We start from the raw sequence: 21049 nt of genomic DNA, 5'->3' as shown, positions 1-21049 counted from the left end.
TAAAATTAAAAAAAAAATTAATGAGTGTTCTTCAAATTTTAATAAGTTCATTATTATTACTATTATTATTATCCTTGAAGATTTTATTAGTTGACCATTTTCAAAATTCATATACTGAATAATTTGATTGTTCCAGTACCGACACCATATTTTTGCTCTACATTAAGCAACACAAATAATTTTCTTAAATAAGTGTTCACAACAATTTCAATTTATTGATTCCCGCTAAGAAAGTTAGTCGCACTGCATCCAAACCATGTAATTTTCACAAATTTAAATCGCGGGTGTTACAAATCATAATTTAAACTATTAAATTAAAAGTGAACTTAAAAAAGTTAAAATAAGTGTATGACATCATCATTTTGATTTAATGACGTTAAATTTTTAACAAATTTTTATCATTAGACATCAAATTATAAACCATCACAAAATGATTTAGTAAGAATAGAACATGTTTTCTCATAATAGAAATCAAGTTCGTCCGAGTAAGTTTTTCACTCCAGATTTAAAGTGATAGAGATTTTTCATTTTATTATAAAAATTATACGAGAAAACTCTTTAGACAAACCCAGTTAAGATAATATATGACCTCTTCATATTCATGAATAATTTACATATTTCTTTAAAAATGAAAAAAAAATAGTTACGCCAAGAAATGCCAATTCTTAAGAAATCACTTTCTATTTTATGCATTTATATATCCTATCATGTTTTCCAGTTTTTGGGAAATCATTTTTGTTAAACTAGATGAATGCCACGATGCGGCGGCAAAAATAAACGGCATGCGAGGCGTCATAGCAAAATTAATTTCAAACCAAACAGTTGTTATAGGTACATTTCGACGAATGCAACTACCAAACTCTTAATATTATATAGAGATATGAGACCATAAATGAAGGAAGTAACGGATGAACTGGAACAAATTAAACTTAGAGGGTGGAGCGACGATATAAGCATGGCATAATCATGTATTGCATCACTTTCTTCATTACCGTATAATGGCAGTGAGAAATCATTTGGTGGGACTATAGTGAAAAAGGTGATTGGAAGTCGGAGACTGAGCGTTCTTCATGTGATACTCAATGGCATAAAAGAAACAAAAGAGGGAAAAGATATTTCACCTGTTTATTTGCAGAATCAGTGGTTAAGCAGGCAAAGTTCTAAAATACGTTTAAGATTAAGCAAGATAAAACAATTTCGAGAATTTTCAATTATGTTATAGTTAAAATTCTTAATCATATCAATACCTCTTTGTGCAGCCTCTTTGAGCCATCTTTATCCATAATTGAGCTTACGCTGCTACTTTATTCTTTAATTGCTGGCAATGTCGGCTTAAGCTTTTTGGAGGCCTTAAGCGAGATTAATCTTGGGGGCCTAGTTGATTAATATACAACTTAAAGTAAACAAAAAAAAAGCAAGATAAAAATACTTCATCTTATATACTTGACTGATATGTGAAAAGAACGCAAAGAAGCAAAATTCTGCACCATTTGTTAGGAGAAAGTCTTTCATATATCAAGATTTAATCACTAACTCGTTTTTGAAAATCGTAATAAAAATCAGTTGTCAGATTTTTCGATTTCTTAATAGTTAGTTTTTTTTTCCCCTTTTTTTTCGTTGAAGGTTGTAACTTTATTTGTGTGATGTCTTTTTTTCTAAAAAATTCTCATTAGGTCATAAAGTTTATTTGTCTATTTGTTTTTCTAAACATTCTTGTTATCCTTGTAATAACATATAACACAAAAATCTAAAGTTTAAAAGATTAAGCCCAAAATATAAAAATGGAGGTCTTTGTATTTTGAGGACCTTAGGCTTATGCCTAACCTATATATATTGTTAAGCCGGCTGTGATTGGTGGCTTGCTGCAATGTACAGTACGCATTACCAATCATTTAGAGTTAACAGAGATATATTGATTGCAATTGAATATGTTGATGAAAGAACTCATATCTTTTACCATGATAAATTGTAACACTTGAAGATTTCCTGAGATAAATAAATTAACCACTTTTTGTAATTTTGACATTAAAATAATTTCTTAGTATTTTATTTTTGAATCCGGGGTTAATTTAGTTGAAACTTTAACGGACAGTGGGTAAAATACCCACAAAAAATAGAAAGGAGCGTGACACTAAATAGAAAGATTTAAATAACAATAACAATATTGTTCAATTTAGAGGAATAATGGAAGATTATTGTTATTGTGACACTAAATTGTTATTGTTATTTAGTTGGAACTTTAGCGGATAGTGGGTAAAATCCATATCAAACGCTACTAAAATAAAATATACAAAAAGTTCCAAAAGATGTAACCATATGTAGGGTTTGAAAATACCAAAATAATTGATCGTATACTAATTTAAAACATTATAAATATGAAGAAAAATAATTCAAAAATAATTCAAGAAGGTATCGAAAATTCTTGATCCACAATCCTCGTCGGGACCGATTAATTTGTTGAGTGGTGGAATGAGTGGTGGCGTAGATGGTTGTAATGATTACTGATGGAGGCGCCGGTGGTGATGATGGCGATCGTAGGGAGAAGTGATGGCGGTGTTCGGCCGCAAAGGAGAGGAGGTTTTGGAGAGAATGAGTGTTTTTGTTTGTATGTTTCTGGTTGAAAACGTGTATATATATATATATATATCTCATAGATATCATGTGTTAGGGTTGTAGAGATATAGTTTGGATAGGGGTAGTTTAGACTTTTTTAAGACAGAATAGTTTAAAGACAAAAATGTAGCTTCTCTTTATTAGGTAGTATAGAAAAAATTTCTTGAGAAATTGAACGCTTTAAAGGAAAAGAAAAAAAAATGGTATAAAGCAAATACACACATGTCGCACATTTCATACAAATCTAAAAAGAAAATAATAAATCCTTCTAAATATTAGCTTAAAAATTCCCTTGTATAAAAAGATACATATGATATCCACTAATTCTCTAATAATTCTCTTTCATAATTTACCCCTTAAAAGTATAAAATGATTCTCTTTAAGGCAGTTCGTAATATCTATGTATACCTTGAACTGTATGAAGAAGATCATGATCCTAGTTCTCCTGTACTATATGATGGGTATGTTAGTATGTGATTTTGGAATCAACGTGAGTCGGTTTATTGTGTTTGATGTTTTATGTTACGATGCGGTTGTTGCCTGCAAGTAAAAACTTCAATTTGTTCATTCTATAAGAATGAAGCATCTCGTTTTCACTGCTCCAAAGAGTTTTGCAACTCCAGCAATCATATGGAAACTCGATCCTTTTTAAACATGTACAATTGATATTCCTCCTTGAGACCATACTTAGCATTGTTATTATTTCATTGTCATGAACAACCTGACATTGGTGGGCGCTATGATCGACGTTTTGGTTGAGATCATTTTACTATTCTGATTAGGGAGTTTTTATATTTTTGGATATTGACCAGACTTTTTAAGCAACGAGTACTTGTTATTATGAATGTAATTTGATGACAAATGGGGATTTGTTATTAAATTATAATCAATGGTCCTCCTTACATAATCATAGTAATTAGTGATGCGATTATCATATTGTATCCATTGTACGTATAGAACAGTTTCTTTCCTTTTTTTTTTTTTTTAATTCCAAGGGTATAAATAAATTGTTAATCCATATCAAGTGTTTACAACATAGACCAATCTTTTGGCTATTTCGAAAAGCACAAAATTAATAACATGTATAACCTTGTGTATAGAGTCATAACTGTTTGAATCACGATGACTACAACAATGATGAGTCTTTTGTTTCAGAATATAAAAGCTCTAATTGGTGGGTGGTTGTTTTCAAAGGTTTTCATCATGAAGAATGTTGTATACAGTTCTTGGATCCATTTTTATCAAGGGGCTTAACAGCTGTTTTTGGATTGTCAGTTTGGATGGTTTCCATTATCTAATGAACTTTTTCTGTAGGTTCTCAAAACTCAGTTATAATGTTGAACCTAATAGAGAAACTACTAACGTAAGACAAGATGATTTCATGGTCATATAACCAACAAATCTTAGACTCATTAATCTCTTTGGTATTGATCTTGGGTATGTAGGCCTAATGAGGACGTCAGGAATTTAAGTTATTTGATCTGCCACTGGCTTGGGTCATAAATAGTTCAAACCACATTATTGAGGTATGTCTGAACTAATGCCCTTTTCATGACAGGACCAGTTTTCTATTTTTTTCTATAATTGCTTTTATATAAGGTTTACCGAGTGTAATCTGCTTTGTCAAAAAAAAATTGGTTCTAAAAAAGTTGGTGACCATAGCATCTGCTGTACTTATTCATATCATCCAATGCATTTTTCTGCATTGTAGTTGACCATGAGTTTTGTTCCATTGTTTTCTACATTATAAGTTGATATTATAAATACTTTATGGAAGACATTGGCATAGAATTGAAGTTCATGTAAAGTTTGAATCTTCTTCATATTTTCACTTCTAAAACTGGATGTTTTGTGCAAATCCCAGAAATGCTTTTGGATTTCAAATGTACAATATGAAAATCTTTAAAGGCAATAGTTGTAGATTGTGTTTACACATCTGTTGATAAGAACGATACTACGGTTTTCATTTGGTTTCACGCTTATCATAAGTAAAGACAATGGGGGGAAGTAAGAGACTATTTATGAGTTAAATAAGAATAGAGAGTAAGACTGGAACTTGTCTTCTATCATGTGGTGAAGTTTACAATGATATTTGGTTTATTCTAGCCGAATCATGTATGATAAGTAAATAAATTCACCTAGATACCATTATAAGATATATTATATCATTAACTTGTCTCATTCCATTGCAACATTTTTTGCATCTTGACTTACTGATACTTAAAGAATGAATCCAAGATGGTGTTTACCTTTGATATTGGCGTTGCTGTTTGCGATATGCAGTCTAGCAGGCATCTATCTTATATGACTCCCTATCGAATTCAATTGAATTGAATTTACTTTGTTGGTTTTCTTTTTCCGACTTAACTCTGATTATATTATTGTAGATTGTTATGACCCTCTGGATCCAAATGGGAATGTTACAGTAACGTTTGACATACTTCAGTGGACACCTGATGGCTATGTGGTTAGTACATATTTCTATAATATATAACAAGGTCTTGCATTTTCATCAATCTGATTACTGAAGTATATTAGTTCTTTTCACTTTCATTACTTGTGAGTAATCTTTTGAGATGAGTTTTATCTCAAACAGATCATAGAAGAAAAAAAAAATTAGGATATGAGTATCAGAGACCGGTCGAACTATTTGAAGTCACCCAAAGTCTCCAACGCAAGACCTTTTTATATGAAAAGGTTTTTCAAGACAAATATTCACGCACCACATTTTTTCCCCATATATGGCCCCATTGGGACTTCCATCCACAATCTTGGGTTCTTGGGTCACCTTGAATATATATCGGCGGGTTGTTGGATAACCTTGAAGATAAGTGTATGTGTGTTTGCATCTTTTTCTAAACATAATAGTTTCAGTCTGAATTTGTTGTGACTGGTTATCCAAACATCCCAAGCCGCCCATCTTTCCATCTATAAACTTGACTTATTGTTGGCACCGTAATAATAAGTATGCAAAAGGTAAAAGAGAATAGATTAAAATGATGAATCAATAGTATTTCATGATTAAATCATGGCTATACTTTTACAAACTGTTTGCCGAGTTAACCCCCAGTGTATAGCTATAGAGGATAGAGATGTGTATTTTTTCAAAGGCAAGTGTTAGGCCGAAGGTACTTTGCTGGAGCCCGACATTATTAACACCAGATATACCTTAGAGCGTTCTGTTTTATAAGCTCAGGCAATAACGCAAATGTATAAGGAGGATTATATCATATTTTTAATTACATTTTTTGCATTGGTTATTGCAGGCAAGGGTAAGTATCCAAAATTACTATCAGTATCGTCAAGTAGACAACCCCGGGTGGAAGTTGGGATTCACATGGACAAACAACGAGATAATCTGGTCAATATCTGGTGCAGTTGCAACACACAGAGGAAATTGCTCTACTTTCAAAGATCAGATACCACATAGCTGTATGCCATCTCCCGAGATAGTTGATCTGATGCCAGACTTACGCCCTCCTAACTCACCAGAGAACTGCTGTCGTGGTGGTCTTCTTGCTGCTTCAGCTATTAACCCTCCAGAATCATCTTCCTCATTCGATATTGTTGTTGGTAACATACAAGGAAATGTTTCTTTACAGATTCCTGTAAATCTTACTTTGCTGGCGCCGGGCCCTGGTTATACTTGTAGCCTTATTGAAGAGACTAAACCAACTGCTTCGCTTGTTGATGGAGGAAGAAGAAGAGAAGAAGTTCTCAGTAAGATAGCATTCTAAATATTTAACTGATTTGTTAACACTCATTTGGTTTATATATGTGCTTTTGCTGTAGAGATGGCAAAATGGGCTGGTTGGATAACGGGTCAAAACGAGTTTGGGTAAAACTGCTCATTTCTAGCTACTAGCTAGTACACTTTCTTGTTCATTTTCTGATAATAAATATGTTAATATTAATTACCTATTATTACAATGATAATCATGACTTTCAAGGGTACATGACCCATTTAACCTATTTGATGCATCCCATTGTAGTTAATATTTACAGCCTTATTTATTTTGGATTAAAATTAACTTGAATCGTCTTTGACCATAACTTTCTTGTTTTCAGAAACATGGAAATCAACATGCACATACTCTAGTTATTTGGCTAACAAAACACCAGTATGTTGTGTTTCACTGTCAACATTTTACAGCCCAGAAATCACCACATGCCCTCAATGCAGCTGCGGTTGCAGACCAGCAGACAAGAAAACGTTATCGTGCATTAGGTACGTGTGCGCATTACCTAGTTTCTATATAATTTTTTTTCATTAGAGATCTAGCTACTTGAATCTAATGTGTATTAAATATGTGTGATGCGATGAACAGTGGTACTAGTAGTTCGGAATATGTCACTAGTTTGGACACTTTGAGATGCACGGATCATATGTGCCCCATTCGAATCCATTGGCATATTAAAACCAATTACAAGGATCATTGGAGGGTGAAGCTGACTGTTACCAATCTAAACTACAACCGAAACTACACTAACTGGAACATCTTGGTTCACCATCCCGGGTTCAGTCAACATGCAACAACTTATAGCTTCAACACTACTTTGCTTCATACCGCTGGGATCTTAGGTAAATGTAATCCCAAACATTAAAGAGTCTAAGTTTCCTATCAATGTTAAACTCAAATATTTCAATATCTCTCATTTCACAAACTCAAATAAATATGCAGATGATCTAGCCCTCTTTTGGGGTTTAGACTACTACAACAACAAGCTTTTGAGTGCAGACAAGGATCAAGTGGGCTCGGTCTCCACAGAGATACTTCTAGCCAAGGATCACAAAACATTCACATTACGCAACGGTTGGGCTTTGCCAAGAACCATTTACTTTGCAGGTGAAAACTGTGTCATGCCATCTCCAGATACTTACCCAATGCTTCCGAATGGTACTTATATGGATAGACCTCTTGGTAGTCTAATACTCTTCATAATCATGCTTTGCAGCTTCAAACTTCTAAGCTTTTAATACAATTGTATTTTTGACAATTAATTAATTATGTATATATACATACAAATAGAAAGTTGTTACACTTCAACTTAGAAAAGAGTCGTCAAATACTCTTTTTCAAACTACAGTCACTTTTAAAAATTTTGTATACTTTTTTATGCATCATAGCAAAGTGGTGATTTAAGCCATAATAAGTTGCTTGACTCGTTTGTTGTTCATATTAAATGTTTGGCTATGCCATAATATAGTACTATAGTAGGTGTTTGGTTGTTTTTGCATCATATGCCTTTCTGTATGCAACTTAATACTTGATTCCCATGAAGTATATATGTAACATATTCACAACACTTAACTGGGCTGGAGAAACCCAAGCCCTGTCCCAGGGCCCAGGCCCATTTATTTTAGGGGCACAAATTTCTATATACTTTAAATTAGTCATAATTTTTTGATAATAGTTGTTTATATACTGGCGAGTAATAAATTTACAACAGTAGTTAGCCGTCTATAACAATCTATGCTTTATACAATCGTGTATTGTGCAGATATGTACATTTGTTGTATATGGCTAAAATATGTTGTAGATTCAGTATCCATCTTATATATGAATTCGTTATAAGGGCTGGTGGATCTTTTTGTGGCTGAATACTTAAATACTGAGACCGGCTCTACTTACTTTACTGTATACTCAAGTCTTTTCTGTATAGTAGATAGATATAGATATATGTAGATCTTACTGGCATGTGATACTTATTAAAATCACTTTTCAAATAAAAAAAAGCATAATTCACATCTATAAGGCTATTACAAATTTACAAGTACTAATTAAGAAATATCTTTTAATGGCCCAATCTTTATCTATATAAAATTCAACTTTTTTATTTTTAGAACAACAATATATTAAAATTAAAAGGCCACTTAGCAAAGTATTAGAGAGCCCAAAAGTACAAAAAGTTACGATTACAAAAATGAAATGATATCTAGATCAATGCTAAACAAAAGGAACATGAAGACTAAGAGACAAGAGAAGGACAACTGAGCCATTCCACCCAAGTAATCATTTTCTTTTTGCACCTAGCAGAATACCACGAATACGACAGGGCAACTATGAGATTGAACAGAAACTCCTTACGATGATTCTCATTGTTGAAAACCTCCTCGTTCCGAAACTTCCAAATCAACCACCAAGTACAAAAAATTATGGCTTCAAATATATCTTTTTTACCATTGATATATGCATGTTATCCATAAATTGGATAATGTCAGTAGGGCCAAGCAAAGGAAAAGAACCAATCTGAAGCTATTTGGCCACCAAACTCCATACTTTTAAAGCAATCTCACAATTTCCAAATAAGTGATCGCTTGTTTCCACTGTATTATCACATATCGGACAGAATTCCACACTTTTATTAACCAAGTTGCTACGAGTTGGAATTCTATTTAAAAGGACCCTCCACCCAAGTATATTGACCTTTCGCGGCACCAATTTATTCCATCTAGTAGCTACTTGACTATTAGTAAGCAAAACCTCGTCAATCATGTGATGCATACCTTTCACCGAAAATTCCTTCATGCTCGAGTTAGAAAATTTCCATTTATTCGATTCATCAACAAGAACCACCAAACTCAACAGACTCGTAAGGTGATTCAGTTCACTAGATTCAGCCCCACCACGGATTTGTCTTCTCCAGTTAGAAACCAAAGCATTATCTTTCCATCGATCAGAATTGAAAGCGTTTTTTGAAAGCTCTAAATTGAATAATCTTGGAAATTTGGAAGCCAAACTAACATTACCATTCCACTCATTAAGCCAAAAACAGGTGCCATTACCATTACCAGTTTTTTCCGAAAGAGATTGAAGAGGAACAATGCCAACCGAATCAAGATCACGAGCCACACTATTCACACTATTAATATTGTGCCACACATAATCATTATCCAAATACAACTGACCTCGCTTAATCATAGTTCTTGATTTTATCAAATTGGTAGTTGATAATGTCATTATTAATTTAATTATAAATTAAAAAATCCTAATAATCATTATCCAAATATATTAGTATATTACTCGTATAGTCGTATATTAATATTTATATTTGTAGAAAAAAAAAAATCTCACTAATTTACATTTTTTTTCCATTTAATAATTTACACTTTTTACCCTCATTAAATACTTAATTTAAAAAAAGTTAATAGTGGGAACCCTAGCCCCGGTACCACAATTGGATACCTATCGAGTCACCTGTATGAGCCATATGATGTCGGTACAATACCTCCATCCTAATCCCACACGATTTAGGCACCCAAAAGGAAACGAATCTGTGTATTTAAACTACACATGTGGGTTTATTATATATAATTATTATAATTTGTAGGTATCAACTTGAGAATTTTGTTTTAGATTTTCACCATTTGATTAATTTAAAAAATTTCAACATTTTATTTCTAATTTTTTTCTTCCATAAAACCTTTTCTTTTTTAATATACTAAAAGGCAATTGCTTTAAAAACTTATTAACAATTACAACTCTCAATTTTTAAAGTTGACTTTTGTTTTCAATTTTGACTTTAAATTACACTTTTTTGTTTTCAATTACAAATTTATACTTTTTAACCATTAATTCCAATATAATACATAAAAAATAACTAATATATATCTAATGGAATAATGACTACTATATATTCAATAGAATAATAGCTATTATATATCTTATTTATGCATTCTATCATATAAATATAAAATTAATTACTAAAAAATAAATATGTTTCATCTAAAAAAAATATTATTCTTAAAAGTGTAAAATAAGAATGTAATATTACCTTGTGTAACAATAAATCAAATAAAACGATAGTGACCTATTATGATTTTTTAAAATTTAAATATCGCTAAGTATGCCACAATTTACAACTTTGATGGACATATTATGCTTTTGTAATATGCAAATATCATTATGTATGTCCAGTAAACATATTCGATAAACATATTTTAAAAAATATTTCACTATAAAACTCAAAGTTTTATATTATAGATCAACTTTCTATTACTAAAGATTGTAAACTACGAGTAAATTTTAAATGATAATAAATTAAATCTAATATTGATGAAGTTGTAACTCTGTGTATTGGATACGAGCCCAAAATCTAGTTGTAATAGATAAAACAAACGCCCTACCTTGATCAAGTTTTTATATTGGGCAATGATAAATCTAAATCAAATTTTAGCCATCGACAACAAATGTATATATTATATTGCACAGTGTACAAGTGTATAAAATATGCATTGTTGTAGATGGCTAAAACTTGTTGAGATTTATTACTTCTCTTTTATATTACGATCTATGTAAATTGATATATTCGTGGATGTTATACACATATATAAAAGTTTAGAAAAACTAAATTACTCTCTTTTTATCATACTAGCGAATTTATCCGGGTTCAACCCGGATGTTTTAATTCAAATTATAAAACTCAAAAATATGTATGTAATTTTTATTATTAATATATTATAAATCGATATGGAGATAGAAAATTGAATAACACAATAATTTATAAATTAAAGTACCTATTCTATTAACAAAACATAAAAGGATTATACTATATAAAAGATTAAGAACTTTAAATAAACATTTAGTGAGCTATTTTTAATTAAAAAAATTGTAAACTATTTATGACATCATAATTAAAATAAGGGTTAAATCCATAAAAAGGTAACCTATTTACATAAATTTTCTATTAAAGGTAACCTATTTTGTTTTCGTCTATTTAAATGATCATATTTTCAAAAAGTTTCTAATAAAGGGTATCTCGTTAGTTTTTGACAGACGGAGCTCGTTAAGTACCACGTCATCGATGCCATGTCATCATTTTTTTGCTGACGTGGCACTTGACTTTGATGTGGCACTTGACTTGACTTTGACCGGTCAAAGTCAAGTGCCAAGTCAGCAAAACTGATGACGTGGCATCGATGATGTGGCACTTAACGAGCTCCGTCTGTCAAAAACTAATAAAATATCCTTTATTAGGAACTTTTTGAAAATAGGATCTTTTAAATAGACGAAAACAAAATAGGTTATCTTTAATAGGAAATTCATATAAATAGGTTACCTTTTTATGGATTTTTCTCTTAAAATAAAGATCTTTTAAGAAAAAATATAGATTTGCCACATCACATATTTTTTAAAAATACTTTTAAAAAACAATTGTCTTTTATTTATTATAAAGATAGAGATGTGATAACTCGGAGAAAATGGTAAAAAATAAAAACCTTATAAAAATATCTTTTCTGGATATTAAATACCAGACTTAAATATTGTATATAAATTGCTTGATGATTCGTATGCTACATAGTTTTTAGCCGTACACATTAAACGATTATTTTAGGGTTCTGCAAGCTACAATAAGGTAAATCAAAAGTTTGATGGTGTAAAGTAAAGCCGACAATTTTGACAAGAAAACTATTAAGATCATACAAAATTAACAGATTTGGTGTTTGACCTTAACATGATTCATATCATGTTCGTGTTTAGAAAAACTGACATAATAAAAGTTCGTGTAACGTGTTAAGACCCGTTAAGAAATATGTTTAAGTACAAATTGACATTTTAATACCCATTATGATAATGTGTAGACACAAATTTATCCGTTAACACCTGCTCATTTTTGTTAGGAACCATAGAAATGTATATTAACATTTTTCTTTTCAGATATTTTATCGTGTAACTTGTTAAAAATTGTGTTACGTTACTACTTGAAAAAAATGAAACGATTAGTTATTGTGTTTGTGTTTAACCTTTATAAGTTAGTGCATTGAAACGATTAGTTATTGTGTTTGTGTTTAACGTTTATAAGTTAGTGCATTAACAAGTTTGTATAACCTGTTATGTCACCTCTAGCATAAGAAAATGATGTATGAATCATTAGCTAAACAAATTTGGCTTAATTATTATTATTATTATTATTATTATTATTATTATTATTTCTGAACAACGACAACGAGTTAGTTGTTAGTAGTTAGTAGTTAGCATTCGAGACACCACAGCGACATCTAATTGGGCAGTATGCTGAGCTCAAATCACGCATGCCTGAGATAATCCACTTCTACAAATGTAGGAAGTGAGATTTGAACCCTAATGGATTTCGTCAAGGTGAAAGACCTTGTCACCAACCCATTGGCTAAATTTGGCATACTCTTGTTTCTTCCTCTTCGTTTCTACTATAGCATTTCTCCCAACCTAAAAATTGTCGCTCATTATTTCTTGTATGTATTGGGAAGATTTTATACAATGGCATTATAAAAATTGTATTCACAAAAAAGGTATTAAGAAGAAAAAGTTATAACTAACAATAATGAATGATGATATAGTTTGACCATAAGTTGCATGAAAATACAGTTAGCTACCTGCCTAGTTATCTAATTTGGTTCCTAAAAGGATGGCGCTATTTATTTGTCTGAATTGAACTTTTCTTGTCACAGATATTTTCTCATGACAAAAACCTTTTATCTGGGACCGAAGTGTTTACAATTTAATTAGTTGATGGCACAACCACTTAAAGGTCGACCTTTTCTCATATATAGTTGACTTCTTAAGATAGCTTATTCACTTTCACATTTAATAATTATAACAATACATACATACAAAAAGCAATATATATATTTATTATTTATTTATTATGAAACAAATCAAATCTGTATCGATTTATATAACAATTTTCAACCAATCAATTAAGTCTCACTTGTCTTTAATTCTGCCCTACTCATCCATGTTGCGGTATTCAACTGGTTCAATTGTTTCTTTGCTATTATTGTATCTTTCCATTAGCAACTTGGTAGGATGATAGTAAAACGTTAAAAGTGAAAGAAAAAAAATGGGTTTTATTGGTTTATCAATTGTCATTAGGGTTATTTGGATACAGCATTATGATTCGGTTTGGTTTTGGGCGAATCAAATGACAAATTTGTTTAATTTGTGACAGAACTAGGATTGAAAGTAGATTAGGCACGAATTTTTTAGCAATAACTTGTAATCGTGCAAAGTAACAAACTAACAATAAAGAATTGAATAGATACGTAGATACCTATGGTTTATAGCAAGTTTTAGGATTTTTAATGGTTTTTGAGAGTGTTTGGTACTTTTGACAATTTTCGTTTTTCAATTATCTTAATCTTAATCTTATCTTAATCTTAATATATACTATAAAACAGTTGAACTAATGACTTATTAAGCAATCAAAACGCTCAATTTTCATCAATTTGATTTTCGCTTATGTCATCATTTAGATTAACTACAAATTAAAAATCTTAATAATCATTATCCAAATCTTTATATATACTACTAAGTCTTCTACCCGCACAATGTGCGGCTATTTAAAATAACCTACGTAAAAAGAATAAAAATGAACATGAACTAATATATAATAATACATTAAAGCATATAATTTTTTTGAGAAATATAATGATCTATAAAGCACATAAAAATTAACAACCCAATTACTTTTCATATTAAAAGTCAAAAAGAATTTGAAGATGAAATCAAAAACCAACTTTAAAAAAAAATATGACTATGGTGTGATGTGTCGACACAATTATGTAATATCTATGTGAAACTAATGTTGGTTTTTAGGAAACAAAATCAATTTTATCAATTTCATAATTTTATTTTTTACATACCAATATATATTTAATATTTTTATTGCATAAATAAATAAATATTGTGGAAAATTATAGAGATGACACATAGGATAAAATCTTATGTGGCAAATTTTAAAAATAGTTTTAAATTAAAGAGGGTTTTAAAAAACTAGGATTCCTACTGTTTTAATATTTATATAGATAAAACAGTTTAATTAATAACTTATTAACTCATCAAATCGATCAATTTCATCAAATTGATTTTCTCTTATGTCATTAATTATAAATTAAAAATCTTAATAATAATTATCCACATATATTATTATATTAGTATTTATATTAATTTATAAAAATCTCATTAGTTTACACTTTTTTGTTTTTCATCAATAATTTACACTTTTTAGCCCTGAATAATTTATTTTTATTTATTTTTAGCCATTAAATTGAGATTTTTAAAACTTTTTTAAAAAAAGTTACAAAAGGTATTTATATTTAATTTTTTAAAGTTACAATTGTCACTCAAATCAAGAGTCCTAATTGTTATAAAAGACATTATAACAATCCTAATTATTATCTAATGATCATAGGACAGGTGATTGAAAATAAACCTTTTCGTGTTATGGGTCCACATCATGATCAAATACATATACTTGAATTTCAAGTATAGGATCACAAGTATGTTTATATTTTAATTCTTAATTATTTTTCATAATAATATCACAATATAAACTAGTTTCAAAAAAATTATATAATAGAGAAATTATTGTAGCATGTGCCTTGTAGAATGACTACGGCAAAACGATTTCATCAATATATCTCAGCTAATAATGAGAGTGACAAACCTGTAATTATTGCACTACAACTTGCAAAGTATAACAATTGAAACCGTATATCTTCAAAATTATAAGCTTTTATGAATTGAATGTATGAAGATCTAATATTGATAATATCGTAAACCCCGTGTCCAGTGTTGGACACGGGTCTAAAATCTAGTATATTATTATATATTAGTATTTATATTAATTTGTAGAAAAACTCTTATTAGTTTACACTTTTTATTATTCTATCAATAATTTACACTTTATAACCCTAAATACTTAATTTATATTTATTTTTAACCATCAATTTGATAGAATTTTTTAAAATTTACAATCATTTAATTAATTAAAAAAATTTCAACATATGGTACAAAAAATTATTTCAAAACCTAATGACTTATTAACAAATATATATTAGATTTTTATAAATTAACAATATTAATATTTAGTTTAATATTTAATAAAAAACAATTTGAATTCTAGATACATATCCCAAACATAATAACAGATGACGATATACAATATCATTATCCTAAACACAAGGATTCACAGAACATGAGACGATCACATAACAAAACACGATTTACAACAAAGGGTTAATTACTTGAATACTAATTCCAAATTGCGTATTAATGTTTTAAGTTACAGTTGTCACTCAAATCAAGAGTCCTGATTGTTATAAAAAAAATATAAAAACAATCCTAATTGTTATCTAATTATCATAAAACAAGTGATTGAAAATAAATATATGTGTTATAGGCCCGCATCATGATCAAATACATATACTACTTGAATGTCAAACACATGATCACAAATATGTTTATTTTTTAATCATTAATTATTTTTCATAATAATATCACATTATAAGTACAACTGGTTTCAAAATAATCTATAATATATAAATTATTATAGCATGTGTCTTGTGGAATGACTACGACAAACAATTCCATCAATATGTCTCGACTAATAATGACATGACGAACCTATGATTATTGTACTACAACTTGCAAAATATAATACTTAAAACTGTATATTTTTAAAATTATTAGCTTTTATAACTTAAATGTATGAAAATCTAATATATTGATAATATCATAAACCCCGTGTCCAATGTTGGATACGGATCTAAAATATAGTTACATAAATATGATTATATAAATTTCATTGTTGCTAAGAAAATCTTATCATATCTTAAAGTTATGTATATAAATTGACATGTTTTCCATAATCTTTTTGAACCATACATAACAACAGTAAAAAATACAATATCTTTTAAAAAGGTTTTACACTATATGGATTGAATAATGGACCCGTAGCTCATGGCTATCCAACATCATCTACCAATAAATTAAAACATGATTGATATATTTTTGAAACGACATGTGGCGTAATCTTTAATCGACACGTGTCTTTTTAATTTATTTATTAAATTAGGTTTTCTAGCTAATTGTATATAGATTCAATTTCCTTATTAGACTTCGAATTAAACTCTAATTCTTGGCTTATTAATACAAAAAACATTATAAACTTATTTGATTAATCGTTTCTCATTAATAAATTGTCTCTTTTTCTTTCTCAATTCTACTCCTTATGATACAATATATATAACTATCGTATATCGTACGGGTATTAGGACTAGCTCTTGTTTTTAATGGTGTGTTTAACGGTTTAGTTTAATTTGTTATATAGCTAACCGTGCACCAATCATCATCGGTTAACTCAAGACAACTCGTACTCTAATTATCCTAAAATACGATTATTAATTCATCTATGTAACCTAATATGAATTGTGAGAATGGTTTAAAATTTACACTTTGATTGCTAGAAAGGTTTTGTTTTGGATACTTTGAAACCTGACCAACTAGCTAGTTTGAACTCTTATCTTCGCTTGACGTTATGGATATTGGCTAATTAAATATAGCAAATAATCTAAAACGGATAACCAAATTAACTGCCAGCATAGAGCGCCTAGTGTATAAATTAAACGAACATATCCAATAATGTTTGGTTGTTATACAGCCACATCGACAGATTACAACGAAAGTGGCAATAGTCGTGACTCGCTGACTCGTGGTTACTACTCAACGTACTAGTGAATTAGTGATATAGAAATGCTTGTTTAATATAAACTTCAAATTACAAGAAATATTGAGCTCTGAAACAAATCAAATCTGCATGCGTTGTGTAAATCAGTATAGATGTAAATATATCCATTCACATGGGTATATATTTGACAAATGAGAATAATAATAATATATATATATGTTCCGACATCGGTCCCATATCTTTGTGTCCGCCCTTCTTATCTTATTTAAAGATAAAACTGTTGGAATAAACATGATTCGATTCGAGTGATAAAACATACTCAATCGTTCTGTGTAACCTGTAAGAACATTAAAACATAATTGCTATTGATTTCGGGTTCCCATAACAAGGTGATTGAGTAATAATGGGATGATAGATTTGACTGGAACATGATGCACGAATTTAGATAGGATAGACACACGAAAATTAGGGTATTAAGTGTATAGGGATTCACCTTAACTTAGGGTTAATTACCCTCTATTTATAATGAGAGTAATTACACATTCAACCCTTCTGGTGTTTAATGTGTGTACCATTAGTCCTCTTAGTAACAATCACCTAATGGGAAACCCTATACTACGTCTCTAAGAGTAAATACGTCCGTCATATATTTACTTAGACATAGGGATTTCAGTTATCGTCAATTATCATATCAGGAATGATACATGATTAGTGACGGTCACACTAACGTGGTTCCAACATTGCGGGATATGGGCTACATGAATAATCGTTAATGAATGTAATAAGTGATGTATGTTCGGAGATGGTTGTGGGATATGGGCTACAAACATCAGAGTGAATTATTTCCAACAAGTTGGAACTTCTAGTGGCTCCTTTCTTAATCCCTTAAGACATTGAATACATGTTTCAAAATCACAAAAGTCAAGAAAATGTAATATTCCATCCTTTCTGAGTCATATCATGCAAACTCGTGAGATGTGGCCAAGATGTTTATGCCACATTATGGAGGAATTCTCTAATTATTTAGGTGGTTTTGTCTTTGTTTTAGTTATGTCATCAATATTATTAGACAACAAAGACTGTGACACATTATGATCTAGTTCTAACTGAAACAACAATCCATCAAAGAAATTATGACCAAAAAATTCATTATTATGAGTAATGGCAATCTCGTCGTAACCATGAATTAATACATAACTTTCAAGGTGTTAGACTAGAAAAAAATAGACACAATGTTTCGAGAAATTCTCGGTACACATAAGGTATCGACATATGTAAATCATAAGTCTCCATGGTTTCGACATATAAGAGATCAACCCTTCCAACTCTAAGCTTTCTTTGGTCATTTGATAACTTCTGAATTGTATGGAATGCTTATGTTGAGTTAATCACATGAACCATAGAACTAGAATCACTCACAAATGTATTAGAAGATATATTAAACATAAAAGAATCAAATATTACATGAAATAAGTTACCTTTCTTAGATAGCAGTTCCTTGAAATTAAGGCAATCTGGGCACAATGAGAATTTGCAGTTAGGATTGCTAGTCAAGGACTCAAAGCTAGAGGCAGTAGCACCATGATTATCCTTTTGAACTGTAATTGTAGCCTTATTACTATTATATCTTTCCTCTTAATGGAATTAGCAGTGGTAGTAAGGTGAACACTTTAGGTTGGCCCAACTTAAGACGAACATTTTCTTGCACACACATTGCATTTAGTTCACTCATCGACCATTTATCCTTCATAGCGCTAAAGTTAATTTTGAAGGTGTCAAAATGAGCATGCAATGAGGTCATTAGAAAATGCACAAGAAAATTGTCAAAGACTTCCATTTTAGGACTCTTAAGCTTATGAGTCATGTTAGTCATCTTTATTATGTGTTCACAAATACTGCTATTTCCTTTATTCTTAAGCTATTTGCATACGCTTTATACATTCCCTCAGATACTTTAATTGATAAAGTTCCTGACTATAATTAGTGACAAGTGATTCGCCCTATCCCACTTTTTTAAAATTCGCTTTCTGAGCTGCGAAAAAGTTAGCAGTAATAGCAGTTGGTTCATTATAGCGAATGACATAGTCAATGGCTAGCATCTCCAGAGTTAGAGGTAATTAATCTTTTCATGAAGCAAAGTTTGGATCAATAAGTGGCTCAATGCCTAAGTTAGGTACTATAGTGAAAATAAGGAGGATATAAATTTAGGATACAAGTAATAGAAGATTAATAAAGTAATGCCTAAAACTAAGGGCAATAAGATTATAGTGACATAATTAGCTATCTAAGGCAGACTAAGCAATATCTATAAACTAATAGAACTAAAGTAATGCCTAAACTTAACTAAGGGCTAATAATAATGTTCCTCATAATTAGATATCTAAGGCTTATTAAGTAGGGATTAATTTCCTGGAATGTAACTATCTTTGACCGAATGTCTATAGTAGGAAAAAACTAAAGTTATGTGTATTGTATGTAAGCAACTTGAAAAAATGTTTATTGTATGTAAGAAAACATACGTGACAACCATATACAGGTGCCACTTGTCAGATTTTAATTTTTGAAACGAAATTCTTACATACAATAAACATTATTTCAAAGTTGTTTACATACAATACACACAATTTTAGTTATATCCTACTATAGACATTCGTTCAAAGTTTCTTACATTCGAGGAATCTAATCCCTATTAAGTAATGTCTCTAATAATGAAACTAACGTAATGCCTAAAATACGTAAGAGGCTAAAATAATGTTCCTAAGAATAATGAGACTAAGACCATTATATTAATGAAGCCAGTGATAAGTAAACCTATTGTAAACACCAAAACAATAAGTTAACATAAGGCTCTACTTAGAATTTACATCACCTTTAGGTAGAAGTAACTAATATCTAAGTACAAATGAGCATTAGGGTCATGCAACACAACGCTTATCTTTTGACCTTTGGGCACAAAATCAAGAATCGTGTATATTATGCATGAAGATAATCCTTTTTAGCACACAAAGAATATTGAATCATCTTTGAGCAGAATCAATATACTAAGTGTTCATTATGCCAAAAGGAAAAGAACGATAGCACCCTAAGAATCACATTTGACCTTTGGGCACAAATGATAAAACCATGTACATTAGTGCGAAGCCCCCACACACTACGGGGGTCCGGGGGCAGCGCCCGTGGGAGCGGGATCCAAGGGGCGGCAACCCCTGGTTGGGATCGAGCTGCCAGGTCAGCGTGACCACAAATTTTCACCCTTAAAGTCCTATGGCAAAAATGTCTTAGAAAAATTATTTTTGAAAAATTAGAGACAAATTCAACCACAAAATTATAGGGTAAAATAGTAAGCACAAACTCATTCATCAGCTAAAACCATCTTCAAGATAATACGAACATAAGTAATAACTTGTGATAACATAAGCACGAAGACATCAATTAGTCGTGACGACATAAGCACGAAGATATCTGTAAGCATGAGGATATCATAAAGTCGTGCTGCACGAAGTTGTCATTAACTCGTGATGACGTAAGCACGAAGTTGTCATTAGTTCGTGTATGAAATTAAGCTGAAGTTCGTGAGATGACATAAGCGCAAAGAGGATATAAGGGCGAAGATGACGTAAGCGCGAACATAAGCAGAAGGCATGATGACGTCAGCACGAAGATGACATCAGCGCGAGGATGACGTCAGCGCGAAGTGAACATTAGTCTATGATGACGTCAGCACGAAGCTGACGGCAGCGCGAGAATGACGTCAGCGCGAAGTAGGCTTTAGTCCGTGATGACGTCAGCACGAAGTTCGTGTGACGTCAGCACGAAGTTCGTCTTCTGCAGTTTTTAAAATTGCGAAATTCATCAAATTCGAACTGAATCACGACTGATTGTTCGTAACGAGGCTCTGATACCACATGTTTGAATAAACATGATTCGATTCGAGTGATAAAACATCCCCAATCGTCCTGTGGAACCTGTTAGAGCATAAAGCATAATT

At 30.8% G+C, this 21049-nt stretch overlaps 2 protein-coding genes across 2 annotated transcripts; one reads left to right on the top strand and one right to left on the bottom strand.

Moving 5' to 3' along the window:
- Positions 1 to 4840: 4840 nt before the first annotated feature.
- Positions 4841 to 7591, top strand: LOC122596876 (COBRA-like protein 1). The gene is made up of 6 exons (XM_043769521.1): positions 4841 to 4904; positions 5001 to 5080; positions 5880 to 6333; positions 6682 to 6847; positions 6942 to 7195; positions 7296 to 7591. The coding sequence occupies exons 1-6, from the start codon at positions 4841 to 4843 to the stop codon at positions 7589 to 7591; spliced, it is 1314 nt and encodes a 437-aa protein (XP_043625456.1).
- A 1279-nt stretch (positions 7592 to 8870) lies between these two features.
- Positions 8871 to 9575, bottom strand: LOC122596875. Its single transcript, XM_043769520.1, has one exon. The coding sequence runs from the start codon at positions 9573 to 9575 to the stop codon at positions 8871 to 8873; it is 705 nt and encodes a 234-aa protein (XP_043625455.1).
- Positions 9576 to 21049: the final 11474 nt, after the last annotated feature.

This window comes from Erigeron canadensis, chromosome 4 (assembly GCF_010389155.1).
Source record: "Erigeron canadensis isolate Cc75 chromosome 4, C_canadensis_v1, whole genome shotgun sequence".
In the NCBI taxonomy this organism is placed as follows: domain Eukaryota; kingdom Viridiplantae; phylum Streptophyta; class Magnoliopsida; order Asterales; family Asteraceae; genus Erigeron; species Erigeron canadensis.
This window is presented reverse-complemented; position numbering and strand designations above follow the sequence as displayed.

What these genes read in the sequence shown, in the direction of transcription:
- LOC122596876 (XM_043769521.1), top strand. Translation starts at nt 4,841, where the DNA reads ATGAATCCAAGATGGTGTTTACCTTTGATATTGGCGTTGCTGTTTGCG. An exon ending in TGCGATATGCAGTCTAGCAG is followed by an intron (nt 4,905 to 5,000) that starts GCATCTATCTTA and finishes ATATTATTGTAG; the next exon opens with ATTGTTATGACCCTCTGGAT. An exon ending in TTATCGTGCATTAGGTACGT is followed by an intron (nt 6,848 to 6,941) that starts GTGCGCATTACC and finishes TGCGATGAACAG; the next exon opens with TGGTACTAGTAGTTCGGAAT.
- LOC122596875 (XM_043769520.1), bottom strand. Translation starts at nt 9,575, where the DNA reads ATGACATTATCAACTACCAATTTGATAAAATCAAGAACTATGATTAAG.